The following is an 18,041-nucleotide window of genomic DNA, read 5'->3' on the forward strand; positions in this document are numbered from 1 at the left end:
TACTAAAAATAATAATAATAATAAAATAAATTAGCTGGGCTTGGTGGCAGGCACCTGTAACCCCAGCTACTCAGGAAGCTGAGGCAGGAGAATCACTAGAACCTAGGAGGCAGAGCTTGCAGTGAGCCAAGATCATGCCACTGCACTCTAGCCTGGGCAACAGAGGGAGACTCTGTCTCAAAATAATAATAATAATAATAATAATAATAATAATGTCAGCAGTTCTGAGGTTTACCAATCCAGCTGCAGACTAACATTCAAGGGATGGGCTGGTCAGAAAACATAAACTTTCTTCTAAAGGTCATGATTTCTAGTCACACCTAATATCTTCTTTTGATTAGAATTTGGACCAAAATAGCATGTGCTTGCCACCTCCTACAGCCTCTGAGAAAAGAAATATTCAGCAAAGACTGTTTTGATCCTAAGGACCTATATCAATGTCCTTCATCTGCTGGATATCCACCAGGACTCACCATTTCCTCCATAAATTCTAGGGCTCCAAACCACCCACCCCACATGCAAGGTGATGAGAAGCAGAAAGATGAGAAGGTGAGAGGCGCTCACAGCACTGTCGATGAATGAGAGACAGAGGGATGGACAGACAGATTTGTCGGGATGGCAAAAGACTGAATCCTTGGAGCTTTCAGAGTACGTGCCTGTGCCACGTGGACTTTTCTGTGAAGGCAGAAGTGGCCTGAGCAACAACACTCCCAACCCCAGCCCTGTTATGAGAGCTGCTGTGGAGAGTGGAGAGCACTGAGAGCGCTGTGGAGAGTGGAGAGCACTGTGGAGAGTGGAGAGCACTGTGGAGAGTGGAGAGCACTGTGGAGAGTGGAGAGCACTGTGGAGAGTGGAGAGCACTGAGAGCACTGTGGAGAGTGGAGAGCGCTGTGGAGAGTGGAGAGCACTGAGAGCACTGTGGGGAGTGGAGAGCACTGTGGAGAGTGGAGAGCACTGTGGGGAGTGGAGAGCACTGAGAGCACTGTGGGGAGTGGAGAGCACTGAGAAGTGGTCATCTCTGCAGGGCTCTGGAGCCTCTGCAGGGAGTCAGTCAAGCAGCTGGGCTTGACCCAATGAAGTGACAGGAGCCGGGAAGTCAGTGAAGACAAAGCCCCTTTGTCTAGAAGTAGCAACACACGACTGGGCTGAGCCTGCCCCTTGATAATGAAATCCGTGGCAGCTCCAAACCTTGTTGGGGCCTCACCCTGTGTTTCCTTTCTCGTGCTGCCTCACCACTGCTCCTCTGCAGCTCAAAGTCTCTCCAATGTGTCTGCTTATTTGTGCCCCTGGCACATAATTCTATATTTCAATATTATCTAAAATGTTTGAATTTTAATTCTAAAAGGAAAAAAATCACCTTTTTTTTCTGCTGTAAGACATCTGCTAATGTTATAGTCGTAAAGAGTAGATCTGAGACACACAAAGGCTACCTCCTATTACATCTCAAATTCCACTTTGTGACAAAGCTTCCTAAATGTCCTCATCTCTGAGGTGGGTACAATACTACCCACATTACATTCTCACTAACAATCCTAAAAAGAGCTTATTTAAAGAAGAGCTATCTAGAAATGGATGCCACGGATGAAAATTCAATTTACATCTAAGTTTTCATGGAAGTATCTGGTGGGTAGAGCAAGGAAAGCCAAGAATGGCACCCCACGCAGGGCAGGATCCTCTTCCTAGTTCCAGACAAACATGGGCCTTGGATCTTATGCATGGCTCTGTACAGCGCTGGGAGAAAGGAACGGCTTACCCTAGCAAATCAAAATGGAAATTGAGCTATATTTGTTACAATTCGAGTAAGATCTGCAACTTACAACAGGAGAAAAATATTAGTACAGGCAGTACCCAACTTGGACATGAACTGTCTTGCAAAAGTTCATTCATAAGCAGAATGTTCAGAACCTGGAATGCAAGGTGTCTTTTATGTCCCAAGCCAGCCCACAAAAAGCTGATTGAATTTATGATTTATTTGGTATATTACATACTTAAAGTAAAAATAGAAAACACAAAACAAAAAACAAACAATGCTCTGATAACATTTTAAAAACATATAAAAATACTTAGAAAAACAAATATGCAGCCCATAATCAGCCTTGACCCGAAGCCCACACCATGAGCTGGGCCCTGGACCCTCCACGGTCCAAGTCGTAACTGAAATGGGGCCCTAAGAAACTGAATGGAGAAGAATGAGAAGAACTCCAGCCTCAAAAGGACAGGGGTTCTGGTGGGAGAAAAAAGTAGTCAGGCATCTCTCAATTGGAAGAGAAGGGTGTGGTACCCTACCCAGAATATATACTCTAGCACAGACGTGCTACTGGTCACATCTAAAAAGACACGGGTATGTGAAAGAACAGTGGCCACTCTGCCTGCTACCAAAGTAGACAAAATACAAAATGAGCTGCTGCTGAAGACAAGCGAGCCAGCACCCTGGCACCGCCCCACCAGAGGGAGGAGGAATGTGAATTCCCAGCACGCTGTGCAGCAGCGTGAACAGCCAGGGACACTCAGAGGCCGGAAGGAAGATGTTTCTGCAGCTGCCAACGGTCGGTGTAGGAGTGTCCAGGGGCCACATGTGATTCTGATGGATCTGGCTAGGTCAAGAAAGAAGTTTCTGAGCTTTCCAAAAGTGAAAACTGTCCTAACTGATAAGGTTAATCATATTTCTGGTATCTTCAGAAGAGAACAGGGGACAAGAAGATACAGACCCTGGGAATGCCTTCCCCAACACAGCACACTCACACCTTTACAGCAGAAAGGACACCTCATTCCAGATTGTTGCTGAATACGATACCTGGATCGACTCCAAATACAAACGTGATGTGAAATATTGAAACCAGGTTTGAAAACTGAGATTTTTTATTCATCCACTTTGTACCTTCTTTAATCCTCCAAATAAAGTGTCAGTCTCCAGCTCAAATTCCTGGTCCAGCTCCTCTTCATGTTCTGACCAAAACAAACCAACAAAAAAAAAAGTCTTCGTTAGTCACAAATCTAAACAAAATTGGGTTGGCTGAAGAGCTGAAGCACTAAAGGAATTGGACCATGTCCTGGAGAAGCAGCCGGTGGACTAAGCTGCAGGCACGGAAACATACCACACTGCTTGACCCTGCTTTCCAGTGTTCTGTGACCTAAGTTCCTGGAAATACGTAAAGCCACTGATGGAAATTTGGCTTGTAATAAGGGTCACAAAAGGAGAGAGCAAGGGAGAAGAGTTTCCAACACAGGAGAACATGGGAAGGGTTACTGCAAATGGCCGACGTGCACATGCTGTTAGAAATTTTGGGCCAGGCATGGTGGCTCACGCCTGTAATCCCAGCACTTGGGGAGAATGAGGAGGGCGGATCACGAGTTCAGGAGTTCGAGACCAGCCTGACCAACATGGTGAAACCCTACCTCTATTAAAAATACAAAAATTAGCCAGGTGTGGTGGCAGGCCCCTGTAATCCCAGTTACTCAGGAGACTGAGGCAGGAGAATCGCTTGAACCGGGAGGCAGAGGTTGCAGTGAGCCAAGATTGCACCATTGTATTCTAGCCTAGGCAACAAGAGCAAGACTCCATCTCAAAAAAAAAAAAAAAAAAAAAAAAAAAAAAGAAGAAGAAATAAAGAAAAAAAAAAGAAAGAAATTTTGACACTGACTTGCCACAAAATATGGTGATTGGATCCACTATGATATAATGCTAACAAAATATAATAAAATAGTCATATAATGGTAATGAGAATGTATATAAGTAAACAATACAGTTGATTTGAAACCAAAGATAAAATAATATCTGCAAACACTTCTTGGGGATATACAATAACCAGACACAGTACAAGATACTAGGAATGAAATGCAGCCAGACTGGTGTGGCTTTTGTCTTCCTGGGGCTTACTGTTGACTGGGGAAGATAGACAAACACAGAATAAGAAATGACGATAGTGCTGATGAGTGAATTGATGCAGGAAGGAATGCTGTGGGGGCTGATGCTGAGGTGCGATGTCCTGTAGGCAGCTGCATGGGTGTGGGTGGAGCTCAAAGGAATGCTCTAAGCTGGAGATAAAGACTTACGAGTTCTCAGTATAAGGGTGGCACAAAGCCACCAGAATGACTGAGATTCCCCCCCAAAAAAGGACAAAGAGTACCTAGACAAGAATGGGGAAATATTAATGCTTATCAGATCAACAAAAGTATAAAAACCACAAGAAACCAAAAAGGAGCTACCCAGAAGGAAACCCAGGAGAGAGTGCTGTCACTAAAATATAATCATGAAATGATGCTGGGTTCAGAGTAGGATCAAGGGGCAGATTCACACACACTAGATGCAAACAGCAAGCCAAGCGTCAGACTACAGGCAACATTTAGGAACAATACAAAAGGGAGGGGCTTGCACACCGGCCCAGGGTACACATGGCACACCTCCAGGAGCCCAGCTACAGTGCACTCCAAGTGCTCTGGGTGTGCCATGGAGGTGTGTGATTACAGTAGGGCACTGGTCCTCTCTGTGACCGCTGTATGCAAGACGACATTGTGTATGTGTGTGTGCACGCACCTATTTGCATGTTGCACTGCACACAGACACACAGACTCAAGTCCAAGGGAACAATTGGCAAACAAATGACAAGTTACTGTGATCCAATAAAGAAGTAACAGAAACCTCTGAATTCATTAGGGCAAAGAGAGTAGAAAAACTTTCTGCCTCTTCCCTCTTCTGTTTTGGCTTCACTTTCACACAAACTGCAACCTTTAGAAACATCAGAGTTACACGGGATTAAAACAAAGCGAAAACTTAAGCTCTCTTTTTGGTGCTTCTTGTTTTAAGAGTTCACTCAAAAGCAGTGGCATTTATTTACACGCTAGCCTCAGAGTTCCTGAGGCTGGAACATACCTCCCTCTAGTGGGAGCAAGGAGCCCTATGCAGACTGGAGAATGATGATAAAATCTTGCCTAGTGCTGCCCAATAGAAATAGAACATGAGCCACACTTAAAAATTTAGTTTCTAATAGCCACAAAGTAAAAAAAAAAAAAAGTCAAGTTAATTTTACTATATTATTTACTCCAATATAAATTGTATTTCAATATGAAATCAATATTAAACAGTGATATGAGTTATTTTACATTCCCTTTTTCTAATTCTTTAAAATCCTATTTACATGTCATCTTTATAGCACACCTCAGTTTGACCTGGCCACATTTCAAATGCTCCCTCCCTATCCAGTGTGGCCCATGACTACAGTACTGGACAGCATAGCTCTAGACCAAAAATCCGTCCTTGACCAGGCGCAGTGGCTCAAGCCTGTAATCCCAGTACTTTGGGAGGCCAAGGCAGGCAGATCACCTGAGGTCGGGAGTTCAAGACCAGCCTGGCCAACATGGAGAAACCCCATGTCTACTAAAATACAAAATTAGCTGGGTGTGGTGGTAGGTGCCTGTAATCACCGCTACTTGGGAGGCTGAGGCAGGAGAATCGCTTGAAGCCAGGAGGCAGAGGTTCCAGTGAGCCGAGATCGCACCATTGCACTCCAGCCTGGGCACAAGAGTGAAATTTCATATCAAAAAAAAAAAAAATCTTTCCTCATGTTTTGGAGAATTCATATATATCACCTTTGTCTCATTTCTTGACACAAATGCTCCCTGACATAAATTTTAAATTCTAAGTTAAATCCATTCATGACCCATTTGGAACTCACTGTCTTCACATTGCCTTAAGTTAGCTGAAAACCCCAGCTGCAGAATGTAGTTGATACAGGAGAACCTGAGGCAGGACATCTTTCCACAAGTTGCAGTAACCCTCAGAATTTCTGATTATATGTTCTGGTAACCGCCCTTTGGGTTCATTTGGCCCGCTGCCCAGACACAGCACATTTATCAAGACAGAGGAATGATAATAGAGAAATTTAATTCACACAGAGCTGCCTAAATGGCAGATGAGAGTTGTATTATTACTGAAATCAGTCTCCTGAAAATTTCCCCCGCCCCGCCCCAGAAGAAGTCTCGCTCTGTCGCCCAGGTTGGAGTACAGCGCTGCAATCTCGGCTCACTGCAACCTCCGCCTCCTGGGTGAGAGCGATTCTCCTGCCTCAGACTCTCGAGTAGCTGGGATTACAGGTGTGCGCCACTATGCGTGGCTAATTTTTGTATTTTTAGTAGAGATGGGGTTTCACCATGTTGGTCAGGCTGGTCTCGAACTCCTGACCTCGTGAGACTGGTTTTTTGTTTGTTTGTTTTGTTTTGTTTTAAGGATAATTTGGCAGGTAGAGGGCCAGGGCTGATTGGTCAGGTGGGAGATGAAATCATAGGGAGTCAAAGCTGTCCTGTTGTACTGAGTCGGTTCCTGAGTGGGAGCCACAAGATCAGGTGAGCCAGTTCATCGATCTGGGTGGCACCAGCTGATCCCTCCAGTACAGGGTCTGCAAAATATCTCAAGCACCAATCTTAGGTTTTACAATAGTGATAGTTTTACCTAGGAGCAATTGGGATGGTTTAGAATCTTGTGGCCTCCAGCTGCATAACTCCTAAGCTTCATTTCTAATCTTATGACTAATCTGTTAGTCCTACAAAGGCAGTTACATTCATAATGTTTGCACAGGCAGTTTTATTCTTAGGGAGGGACCTCGGACCTTCGTTCTTTGAGCAGAACTGGAGTTTTTATCCTAAGTCAAACACAGTCAAGCAAGAGGCCACCACAAACAGAAAAGCAGCCTTCTGTGCCTGGGAATTCTCTCCCCATCACAAAGGACTAACTGGCAGAGCCCGCTCTTTCTTCCAGTGCCCTGTTTCTATTTCCCCAAATTCAGTGCTTCAAAAAACTGCCTGAGAGCATAGAAATGAAGCAATTTCTGCTGATGAGTCCTGATTACCACGTCAGCTGTTGATTCTTGCCTTCCACAAAAGGATACATCAAAGCTCCATCCTACCTACTGAGTGAGAGGATTTGCATTTTAATCGCTGTCAATGAGCTGTGGTGGTAAACCATTTACTTAAAACCTCTAACTAACCTACCCCTTTTCACTCTCAGCATTTTGATGGGAAATTAATTCTGGGGTGGGTGTAGTAAGAGGGCAATAATCAGAAAGAGAGGAAAACACATACACACACACACCCTAGTCTGACACAAGACACAAGCCACTGGGAGCAGCACACCCAGTCATGGCGCACGTGCCCCGCTGTTTCTACGCATTGGCAAAACTCCAATCAGCTCCTACTGATTATTTCTCCAGGAAGCCACGAGTACAACAGACTGTGGTAGTCATTGAGAATAGGAAGGGCGGCACAGAAAAGATGGGCTTCTGATGATGGGAGAATTTAGTGGTAAGCAACTCTCAAATATTCATCTGCAGATTATCCTACAGAAAGGGGGTGGCTTTTTATGACACTCTAGAGGCCTAGGGGCTCCTTCTTTCCTCTTCCAATTTCCACTTGAGGAATAAAAAAGTGATTTAAAAATAACCCAAGGGAAAGCAAATCATATATGCCAATGGATGTAAAAGGAGACACTGCATAAATGTCCTTCAGAACTCCCAAATAGGGCTGCTCATCTGCCACTCACCTGAGAAATTCTGAGTCTGCAGGGGCAGACCACCAGGTGTGTAATTTGCATGGGAAACTTTAGAGCTTCTGGGAGAAGGAGAAGCAGCCTGGACTGAAATGGAAACTCTCAAGCCAAGAGTAAGCCATAAGCTCTATGCATGTTCAGTGTGTGGGGTCTGACATGGAGCACCAGATGGGGAGCAGAAGGAATGAGGAGCTGTGGAGTCTAATACTAGGGCTTGCCCGCAAATGCCCGCCAGCCCAGTCTCTGCCCCATGTCATTGTGGGAGGCTTACTAGAAGTCTTAAGAAAGCAGATTATCTGGAAGCCAATACTCCCCCTATGTGAGGATAAAAAAATATTTTTCCTCTAACTTTCGTAGGTTCATGACTGAGGCCCCTGTAACAAAAGGCACATTAACAAGAGAAGAGCATACAAATGTATTTAATGTAAGTTTTACATGATACAGGAGTCTTCGTAAAGAAATGAAGACCCAAAGAAATGGCTAAATTTGTGTATTTTATGCTAGGTTTGATGAAGATTGGACAGTCGTGGAGAAATAGATTTGGACAAAATGAGTATGTTCTAATGGCAATAAACTGAGGGGAACTTAGCAAGACCTATTTCTTCTGTGTGATCCTTCATCTTCTGAGATAAGGATGTTCCCTTCCTTTGTGTATAGAGAAGGCACCTCTCAGATGAGGGTTTTATGACCTGCTTCAGGGGAGAAAGGTTGGGAGTAACTTTCCCGCTTCTGCTGTTTTCTCAAATGCCAAGATGCCACGTTTTGAGGTAGTGCTCCTGAACCCCAACACCTACCTGAAGGACCAGTGTCAACCCAGGAGGAAAATGCCAGTGCAAGAAGGAAGGGATAGGCTATAAGACTTGGGATCCATTCCAATACGAAGACAGTGATTCAACTGTTTCCTAAGACTCTGGCCATAGGTAACAATGGAAACCACAGTCAAATATAATGTGAAGCATCACCAAACAGAATGTTTGGAGCCTTGGCTGTTCCACAACACTCACTGTTAAAGCTTCATGACAGGCTGTTCAGTTCCCGGCTCCTACAGAAGTACATTTGGGTCTTTTCACAAAGTCTTGTTAACTGAAGGACCCCTGGTGGCCCCAGCCATACTCAGTCAGCTCACCTGGTTCTAAGAGCAAGGACACCTGTTCAAGGACAGGACCAGTGGCCTTTGTTTTCCCACCCTGGACTGGGCTCTCCAGAGTTACTGATCATCTTGCAACCAAATAAGTTCCTCTAATCACAAAAGTCAGTGGGAAAAATTACTTCCAAAAAAGCCCATGCCCCATGAGAGGTTAGCAAGTTGCATGAACAACGTAAAAGAAAGAACTGATCTATAAATGAGCTTCTGTATCCTTTATTCATAAATCGAGCTTAGTAACAATGAAAACCACAGGTTTATACAGAAATAAACAAAAGGTAGAAGGTGAATGTGTTCAGCTATACTAGCTGTATCCCACTTTAAGAACAACTATATAAAAACAAAGAAACAGGGAGTGGTGATTCAAATAAATACTTTGCACCATAAAAAGCAAAGGCTCCTTAAATATGAGGGCTCCCTGGTGCTAGAGTGTATTTAAAGAAACATTAACTACAGATATATCACTGAATATTAAAAAAATGAAAAAAAAAGCCTGTGACATGAAAATGCAAATCAATGGGAAACACAATTTCATTTATGAAAATGTCATTAATATGCAACTTTTCAGGATCATAGCTACTTCATAAAAGAAGATGTGCCTGGTCTCTGTAAAATCAGAAGGTTCTAGGGTGGCTGCTTTTCATTAGAAAATAATTTTCACAGGCCAGGCATAGTGGTTCATGCCTATAATCCCGGGACTTTGGGATTTGGCTTGAGGCCAGGGGTTCAAGACTAGCCTGGGCAACATAGAAAGATCCTATCACCAAAAAAAAAAAAAAAAAAATAGCCAAGCAAGTGTGCAAGTGTGGTAATGTGTGCCTGTAGTCCTAGCTACTTAGGAGGCTGAAGTTGGAGGATCACTTGAGCCCAGGTGCTTGAGTTTGCAGTGAGCTAGGATCGAGCCACTACACTCCAGCCTGAGCAACAGAATGAGACACTGTCTCAAAAACAGTAATAATGAAATAGAAAAATATGAATTGTTCAAACTGACTTAAGAATGAAAGCATACAAATAACCCTGAAAAGTACTGAAAAGTTTTCAATGAATAAACTCCCAAAGAGACTTCATGCCCAGACATACTTAGAAGTGAATAATATCAGACACTGATGCAGACATTTCATAAACTACCTTAACAGTACCATAATATTTTTTAAAATGGAATCATCTCCAGTTGTTTTATAAAGCTAACAGAATATCAAGATTGAAATTGGGGATGAGACAAAACAAAATTACAGGACAACCACTCTCACTTAGAAATCCATATTTTTTTAACCCTAGGGGGAAAAGTATGTTTAAAAATACCATGGCCATGGTAGGTTTGTAGTAGGATTGAATTCGTATGGTTTGCCTTTGGAAAACTGATGACTTTAAAATGTATCAATAGGTCAAAAAAGGAATAGGTACTTTAAAAACAAATAAAATTAAACACTTATTGCCAATTTAAAGGGGCTAGGATTCCTTAACATGAGTTTTTAAAAACAAGTAAAGCTTGTTCAAGCTTTCACTATACAGAGATTTCCATTAAAGTCAGAATTAAAACAGGATAACATTCAACTGTTGTATTGTTCTAGATGTCCTAGCAAAGCAAAAACAAATGAAGCAAAACTACCATCATCATCTGCGGATGGTATTATCTAAATACAAGAACAAGGAAAATCAAATGAGCCAATGGAACATAAGAGAATTCAATAAATTGCTAAAATATAAAATAGATAAACCAAAATAAATACCTTTTGTGTAGATCAGAAATAATCAGCTAGGAAATTTGGAAAATATCCCAATCGCAAAAGGAGAAAGGAAAAGACTCAGAAATAATCCTAAGTTTCAGCAGGATCTATTTTGAAGAAGACCACAAACCTTCATTAAGGGAAGTGATTAAAGATTTTGAATAAGCAAAGAAAAAAAATATATTATTGGATAGAAAGACACATTATAAAGATATCAATTATTTACAAATTAATTTATAAGTTTATTACAATTCTAACTAAAACCCTAATGATTTTTTGAAAGTAGCCAATTTCAAATATATATCTGGAAGAATAAGCCAGTAAGAATAGCCTAAGAAAGATCTGAAAACAAAGAACCAATGACTAATAACTTACTCCAGATACTTAAGCATTTTATAAATCAAGGATAATTAAAACAGCACAGTATTGATGTAAGAATTGATTGAGAAGTCAATTAAACAGAATATAATAATTTAATATGTGAGGCCAGGCAACCTGGCTCATGTCTGTAATCTCAGCACTTTGGGAGGCAGAGGCAGGAAGATTGCTTGAGTCCAGGAGTTTGAGACCAGTCTCAGCAACATACATCTTGTCTCTATTTTTGTAAAATAAAAAATAAAAATAAACTTTAAATTTTAACAAAAGAATTCAGTATATGACCAAGATTCCATCATAATTATCAGAATCACCAGTAATCCCAGCACTTTAGGAGGCCGAGGAGTTTGAGACCAGCCTGACCACCATGGTAAAAACCCGTCTTTACTAAAAATACAAAAATTAGCAGGGTGTGGTGGTGCACACGTGTAATCCCAGCTACTCGGGAAGCAGAGGCATGAGAATTGCTTGGACCCAGGAGGCAGAGGTAACAGCGAGTAGAGATCGTGCCACTGTACTCCAGGCTGGGTAACAGAGCAAGACTCTGTCTCAAAAAAAAGACATAATGTTTAGTTACCTATTTGTGAAAAAATATCACATCATATACTAAATACACTTGAGATGGATTGAAGAGCATTCAACTTGCTGGGAGCAGTACAGAAAAATGGATCTCCTCCTTTGGAAGCGTGAATTGGCACAGCCTTCCTGAGAGCAGCCTGGGTACATCTATTAAGCACCTGAAAAATGGTTGTGTGGTTTTACTCTATAATTCCTCTTCTAGAAATCCTTCTGAGAAAAACAATCAACAATCCAAACACATTCTTTACAAAGTAAATGAGATAAGCATTCAACTCATGACACTGAAATAAAAAGGAACAGACCAAACCTAAAGAAACAATAAGGAAGGAAATAATGAGATAAGGGCAAAAATCAATGAGTTAGAAAACAAAAAGAAATGACTGAGAAAATAAAGCCAAATGATGAAAAGATTAATAAGATTTCTGGCACCACTGATGAAAGAAAAAAAAATAGAAGGGAGGAAGAAATGGAAAGAGGAAATGAAGAGAGTGAAGATGATGCAGATAAAATATAAAATAATGAAACCACAAAAAAATTTTAAAAGTTAAGAGCCACAATATACTAATCAAACTGAAAACCTACATAAAGTATATAGATCCCTAGAAAGCTGTAAAATGTCAAAATGGGTACAAGAAGAAATAAAACATTTAAATAAGAACCAATAGGTGGTAAACTGAAATAGTCAAAGACTTCCCCTCCCAGGTGCTTTCTTTAAAAAAAAAAAACAAAAACAAAACAGGTGAATTCCTTCTATCACCAGGATTTTCAATGATGGGAATTCAATAGTTTTTATTCTGAATATTGCATTAAATTGATATGGCCAGAAAAATATATGGCATTCTTTTAGGCAGAGGCATCAATTCGTTCAAGGCCTATCACACAAGCCTTCTGATGCATGGCACATTGCATTTTCACATTAAATGTAAACAGAGAGGGGCTGGGCGTAGTGGCTCATGCCTGTAATCCCAGCACTTAGAGAGGTTGGGAGGAGTGGATTACCTGAGGTTAGAAATTTGAGACCAGCCTGGCTAACATGGTGAAACCCTGTCTCCACTAAAAATACAAAAATTAGCCAGGTGTGGTGGCATGCACCTGTAGTCACAGCTACTAGGGAGGCTGAGACAGGAGAATTACTTGAACCCAGGAGGCAGAAGTTACAGTGAGCCGAGATTGTGCCACTGCACTCCAGCTTGGGTGACAGAGCAAGACTATCTCAAAAAAAAAAAAAAAAAAAAAAAAGAAGTAAACAGAGATAAAAAGTTTTATGTCTACTAAGCCATAAGGCACCAACCTAATGCAATAGCTGTGTATTAGCCACAGTACTGCAGAGCACCAGGGGCGAGGTCAGCCAGCATAGCAGATCACTGTCACCACCCCAAATATTTCCATGTGACTTCAAGATACTCTAATTTGGTAGAGTTGCAAGGAAGAAGGGGTATTCTATTGAGTCCCTGCTATGGATTTGCTGAGAGATTCCATTTGACTAAAACTGTTAAAATCAGTCTGCTGTCCCCAACCACATGACAACCCCACTACTGCTGATAGAGACAGCCGTGAATGAGATGCCTGCTCTGTGCCCAAGGAGAGTAGCCATGCAGATGCCCACCAGAGACATTTCACTTAACAAATACACTTGGAGCCCCTAGTCTATTCTAGGCAGCACATTTGCTCCAGACACGAATGCCCTAAAAAAGTTCACAGTAGAGACAATTTTTCCAGTGACCCACTTCTACAATGTGGGTAAGTAGCACTTTTTCCTGAATTAGAAAGTGAGATATGGAACCAAGAAGGCTCAACACTGCACCAGTTAAACATACTTAAGCATGGCACGGGGATCTGGCTCCTGTGAGCTAAACTGGCAAAAGCATTTGAGGAATATATTTCTTGGGAATGTCGGCACTGACAATAAAAGGAAAGGCATTAAGGATTTAGGAAGCTTCAGGCTAGGGAGTGGTCAGCATGATGCACAGCATGACAGCATCTTGACAGGTTAAGGTGCAGAAAAGTTTTGTACTATCTACAAAGGGACCCCTTGCCCCATTCCCAGAAGCTACCACAACATAAGAAGTAGAGTTGTAGAGTCCTAGGTTTAAGCTTCAGCTCTATTAGTTATTAGATACATGACCTTGGACAAGTAATACTTTTGAGCCTCAGTGATTCATGTGGGTAAAGAAGTATAACACCCATTATAGAAGAGAAACTCCAGGAGGTGGCTGCCATCAGACTCTTCTCTTCCTCCATATGCTGCTCCACCTGTAAAAAGGTGTAGTCTTTCCTCCCCTTCAATCTGGACTGGCCCTGTGATTTGCTTTGACCAATAAATGAGGCAGAAGTGACCTGTATAACTTCCCAGGTGGCACGTGCAACAGCTGGAACCCAGCTGCCCCGTTATAAATGTAAGAAATGTAAGCCACATGAAGCCATTTAGAGAGAACCATAGTACTCCACTTGACAGTCCCCAGCTGAGCTCCCAGCTGACAGCCAGCACCAACTGCCAGCCATGTGAGTGAGCCACCCTGGATGAGTGAGCCCAATCGAGCCACCAGATGACTGCAGCCCCAGCTGACAATACAGGAAACAGGAGAAAGGCCAGCTGAGTCCAGTCCAGGTATATTAAAGTCAAAATCTCACAGAACACAAAAAATCAATGTAATCCAACACATCAACAGGCTAAAGAAGAATAAAATGATCAAGAAATGCAGAAAGAGCACTTGACAAAAACCAGCATCTATTGTGTTGGTTAGTGCTATGTGTCAACTTGACCAGGCCAGGGAATGCCCAGATTAAACACTATTTCTAGGTGCCTGTGAGGGTGTTTCTTGAGGAGTTAAGCATTTGAATCAGATACAGTAGGTTGCCCTCTTTAATGCGGGTGGGCACCATCCAATCCATTGAGGGTCTAAATAGAACAAAAGGAGGAGGAAGGAAGAATTCACTCTTGTTTCTGGCTACTGCTTGAGCTAGATCATCTCGGTTCATCTTCTCCTGCCCTCAGACTGGGATTTACATCCTAGGCTGCTCCAGTTCTCAGGCCTTCGGACTTGAACTGAATGGCACCACTGGCTTTCGCAGGTCTACAGCTTGCAGACAGAAGATCATGAAACTTCCCAGCCTCTATAATTGTGTGGGCCAATTCCTTGTAATAAATCTCCTTTTATAGCTATATGTAGCCTGTTGATTCTATTTCCCTGGAGAACCCTAACTAATACAGTCGTTCATAACAAAAGCTCTCAGAAAACTAGGAATAGAGGGGAACTTCCTTAACTAGATAGATGAAAAGCATCCATAAAAAACCCACAGCTAACGTCATACTTAATGGTGAGAAACTAGAAGTTTTCCCAGTTAAATTAGGAATAAGGCAAGGATATTCCTCTCATCTCTCTTTTTCAAGATTCTACTGGAAATCCTAATTAAGGCAACAACAACAAAGAAAAGGTATATAAGATTGAGAAGGAAGAAATAAAATCATCTTTGCAGACACCATGATTACCTATGTAGAAAATCTGAAAGAACTGACAGAAAAACTCCTGGAATTAATAAGCAATAACAACAAGATTGCAGGATTTAAGGTAACTATACCAAAGTCAATTTCTTACCTATATATCAGCAATGAAATAAATAGAATTTGAAATTTAAAACAACACCATTTACATTGTCACCCAAAAAATGAAATACTACTGAGCTATAAATCTAACAAAATATATATAAGATCTATATCAGGAAAACAATAAAACTCTCATGAAAGAAATCAAGTAACTAAATAAATGGGGAGATAGTCCATGTTCATGGCTAGGAAGACGCAATATTGTCAAGATGTCAGTTCTTCCCAACTTGATCTATAGATTCAATGCAACCCCAGTGAAAATCCTGGCAAATTCCATTGTCTGAATATACTGCAATTTATTAATCCATTTGCCTGCTTAATGACATCCTGGTTGCTTCCAATTTTTAGCAATTATTAATAAAGCTGCTATAAACATCTTTATTTTATAATTAAAATTATTTTGTAGATGTCAACAAACTGACTTTAAAGTTTATACAGACAGGCAAAAGACCCAGAATAGACAACACAAGTAACAGTCAGAAGACTGACACTATCCAACTTCAAGACTTACTGTAAAGCTACAGTAATCAAGACATTATGGTATTGGTGTAAGAATAGACAAATATATCAATAGAACATAATAGAGAGCCCAGAAATAAACCCAGATAAATACAGCTAACTGAATTTTGACAAAGGAGCAAAGGCAAAACAATGAGGAAAAGATAGTCTTTTCAACAAATGGTGCTGAACAACTGGACATCTACCTGCAAAAAAATCAGTCTAAACACAGACCTTACACCCTTTACAAAAATTAACTCAAAATGAATCATAGGCCTAAATATAAAATGTAAAATTATAAACTTCTAGAGGATAACATAAGAGAAAATCTAGATGATGTTGGGTAGGGTGATGACTTTTTAGATCTAAGACCAAAGGCACAATCCTTAAAAAAAAAATTGATAAGCTAGACTTCATTAAAATTTCAAAATTTCTGTTTTTCTAAAGACACTGTCAAGACAATGAGACAAGCCGTACACTAGGAGAAACTATTTGCAAAAGACATATCAACCCAATTTAAAAATGGGCAAAAGAACCAGACAGACACCTTACCAAAGATACACAGATGGCAAATAGGCATATAAAAAGATGCTCCACATCGTATGTCCTTAGGAAAATGCAAATGCATTTCCTTATAGAAAAACAATGAGATACTACTACATACCTATTAGAATGGACAACATCCTGAACTGTGACAATACCAGTTGCTGGCAAGATGCAGAGAACAGAAACCCTGATTCACTGCTGACAGGAATACAAAAGGCACAGGCACTTTGGAAGACAGTTTGGCAGTTTCTTACAAAAATTAACATATTCTTACTATATGATCCAGCAATTGCACTCCTTGGTATTTATCCAAAGGAGGTAAAAACTTATGTCCATTCAAAACCTATGCATGATCTTTATAGCAGCTTTATTTGTAATTGCCAAAACTTGGAAAAAACCAAGATGTCCTTCAGCAGGCGAGTGGATTAATAAACTGTGGTTTTTTCTAGACCACAAATTATTTAGCAGTAAAAAGATAGGAGCTATCAAGCCATAAAAAGACACTGAGAAGCCTTAAATGCTTATTACTAAGTAAAAAAAAAAAAAAAAAAAAAAAAAGTCAATCTGAAAAGGCTACATTTTGTATGATTCGAAGAAAAGGCAAACATATGACATTCTAGAAAAGGTAAAACTATGGCCACAGTAAAAAGAGTAGGAGCTACCAGGGGTTGGGGCAGGGGGAGGGAAGGATAAGTAGCCGAAGCACAGAAGAGTTTTAGGGCAGTGAAACTGCTCTATATGATACTACAATGGTGGATATGGGTCATTACACATTTCTTAAAACCTAAAGAACGTACACCACCAAGAGTGAACCCTATTGTAAAGTATGGACTTTGGTCGATAATGATATGTCAGTGTAGGTTCATCAATTGTAACAAACGTACCCCTCCAGTGCTGGACGCTGCTAGTTGGCGAGGTTGTGTGTGTATAGGAGCATGGGGTATTATGGGAGCTCTCTGTACTATCTGCTCAATTTTGCTGTGAACCAAAAACTGCTTTTCTTGTTGTTCTGTTTTTGAAACATGGTCTTGCTGTGTTGTCCAGGCTGGTCTTAAGCTCTTGAGTTGAAGTGATCCTACTGCCTCAGCCTCCCAAGTAACTGGGACTACAGGAGTGCACCACCATGCCTGGCTTTAAAACGACTTTTAAAAAATAAAGTATATTCAAAACGGGAGGTAGGGGGAATCTCACAGAACAGTGAGAGATCATAAAAGGTGGTTGTTTCTTTAAAACACAAAGCTTCAGGATAGCTTGTTGTGCAGAAATAGGTAATGAAGATACCCTTCTATGGAGGAGACTGCCAATGGACTGCTCATGTCCCTTCTTGCTTTCTCTACAATAGAATCCGTGTGCTTTGGCTGGATAAATGGCCTCCCAACCAGAGATTACATTTCCTAGCTCCCCTCTCAGTGAATGTGGTCACAGGACTAGGTTCTGGTGAGTAGTACTTGAATAGATATGATATAAGCCACTTTCAAGTCAAGTTCTGAAAAGGAGAGAGCCTGTCCTCCCCTTCCCTTCCATCCTTCCTGCTGATCAAAGAGCAAACTTGACAACAAGAGCTAGAGCAGCTACCTTACAAAAGGTGGGACATGTTGAAGACAGCAGGGGAACATGGGAGAAGGAACCAGGGTCTCTGATGCTGGCTAGACACCACACTAGCTGTGAACTACAGTTACTCTGGAGGCTAAGTTTCTGCAGCCAAGCTTGTTTTCTAAATATCCTATCTCATAGGGCTGCGCTAAAGATCAAGTGAGACAAGGTACATGAAGTATCTAACACGGAGCCTGACACAGAGCAGGTTAGTTCCTCTTCATAAGCTCTGAGAGCTCAGAGGCTCCAGCAAGAGAATGCAGCCACTTCGACAGCCTTGCCCAAAGAACCCTGCTCATCTCCTTTAGATGGTCATTTCCTGCAACCAAGTCCGTGGCTATGAATGGGACACATTCAGAATGCAGAGGAAGATCAACCCTGGTGATCCATAGAGTAGCAGATGCTGAAGGCAGAGCATTCTCAACTGTACTTCCCAAA

At 41.3% G+C, this 18,041-nt stretch overlaps 2 protein-coding genes across 9 annotated transcripts in view; one reads left to right on the forward strand and one right to left on the reverse strand.

The window, feature by feature from the left end:
• The window catches only part of LOC126948846 (cuticle collagen 2-like), a 940,772-nt gene that overhangs the window by 802,352 nt on the left and 120,379 nt on the right, over positions 1-18,041 (forward strand). The window lies entirely within an intron of this gene.
• The window catches only part of HHAT (hedgehog acyltransferase), a 350,433-nt gene that overhangs the window by 309,914 nt on the left and 22,478 nt on the right, over positions 1-18,041 (reverse strand). For 6 of the 7 annotated variants that reach the window (XM_050781213.1, XM_050781243.1, XM_050781193.1 and 3 more), the window contains one exon: positions 2,879-2,946. In XM_050781213.1, coding sequence (XP_050637170.1) covers positions 2,879-2,946 — 68 coding nt within the window. Of the gene's footprint in view, positions 1-2,794; positions 2,947-18,041 lie in introns of those variants that run through there. The other variant, XM_050781233.1, reaches the window with a different exon arrangement.

This window comes from Macaca thibetana, chromosome 1 (genome assembly GCF_024542745.1).
Source record: "Macaca thibetana thibetana isolate TM-01 chromosome 1, ASM2454274v1, whole genome shotgun sequence".
Taxonomy (NCBI): domain Eukaryota; kingdom Metazoa; phylum Chordata; class Mammalia; order Primates; family Cercopithecidae; genus Macaca; species Macaca thibetana.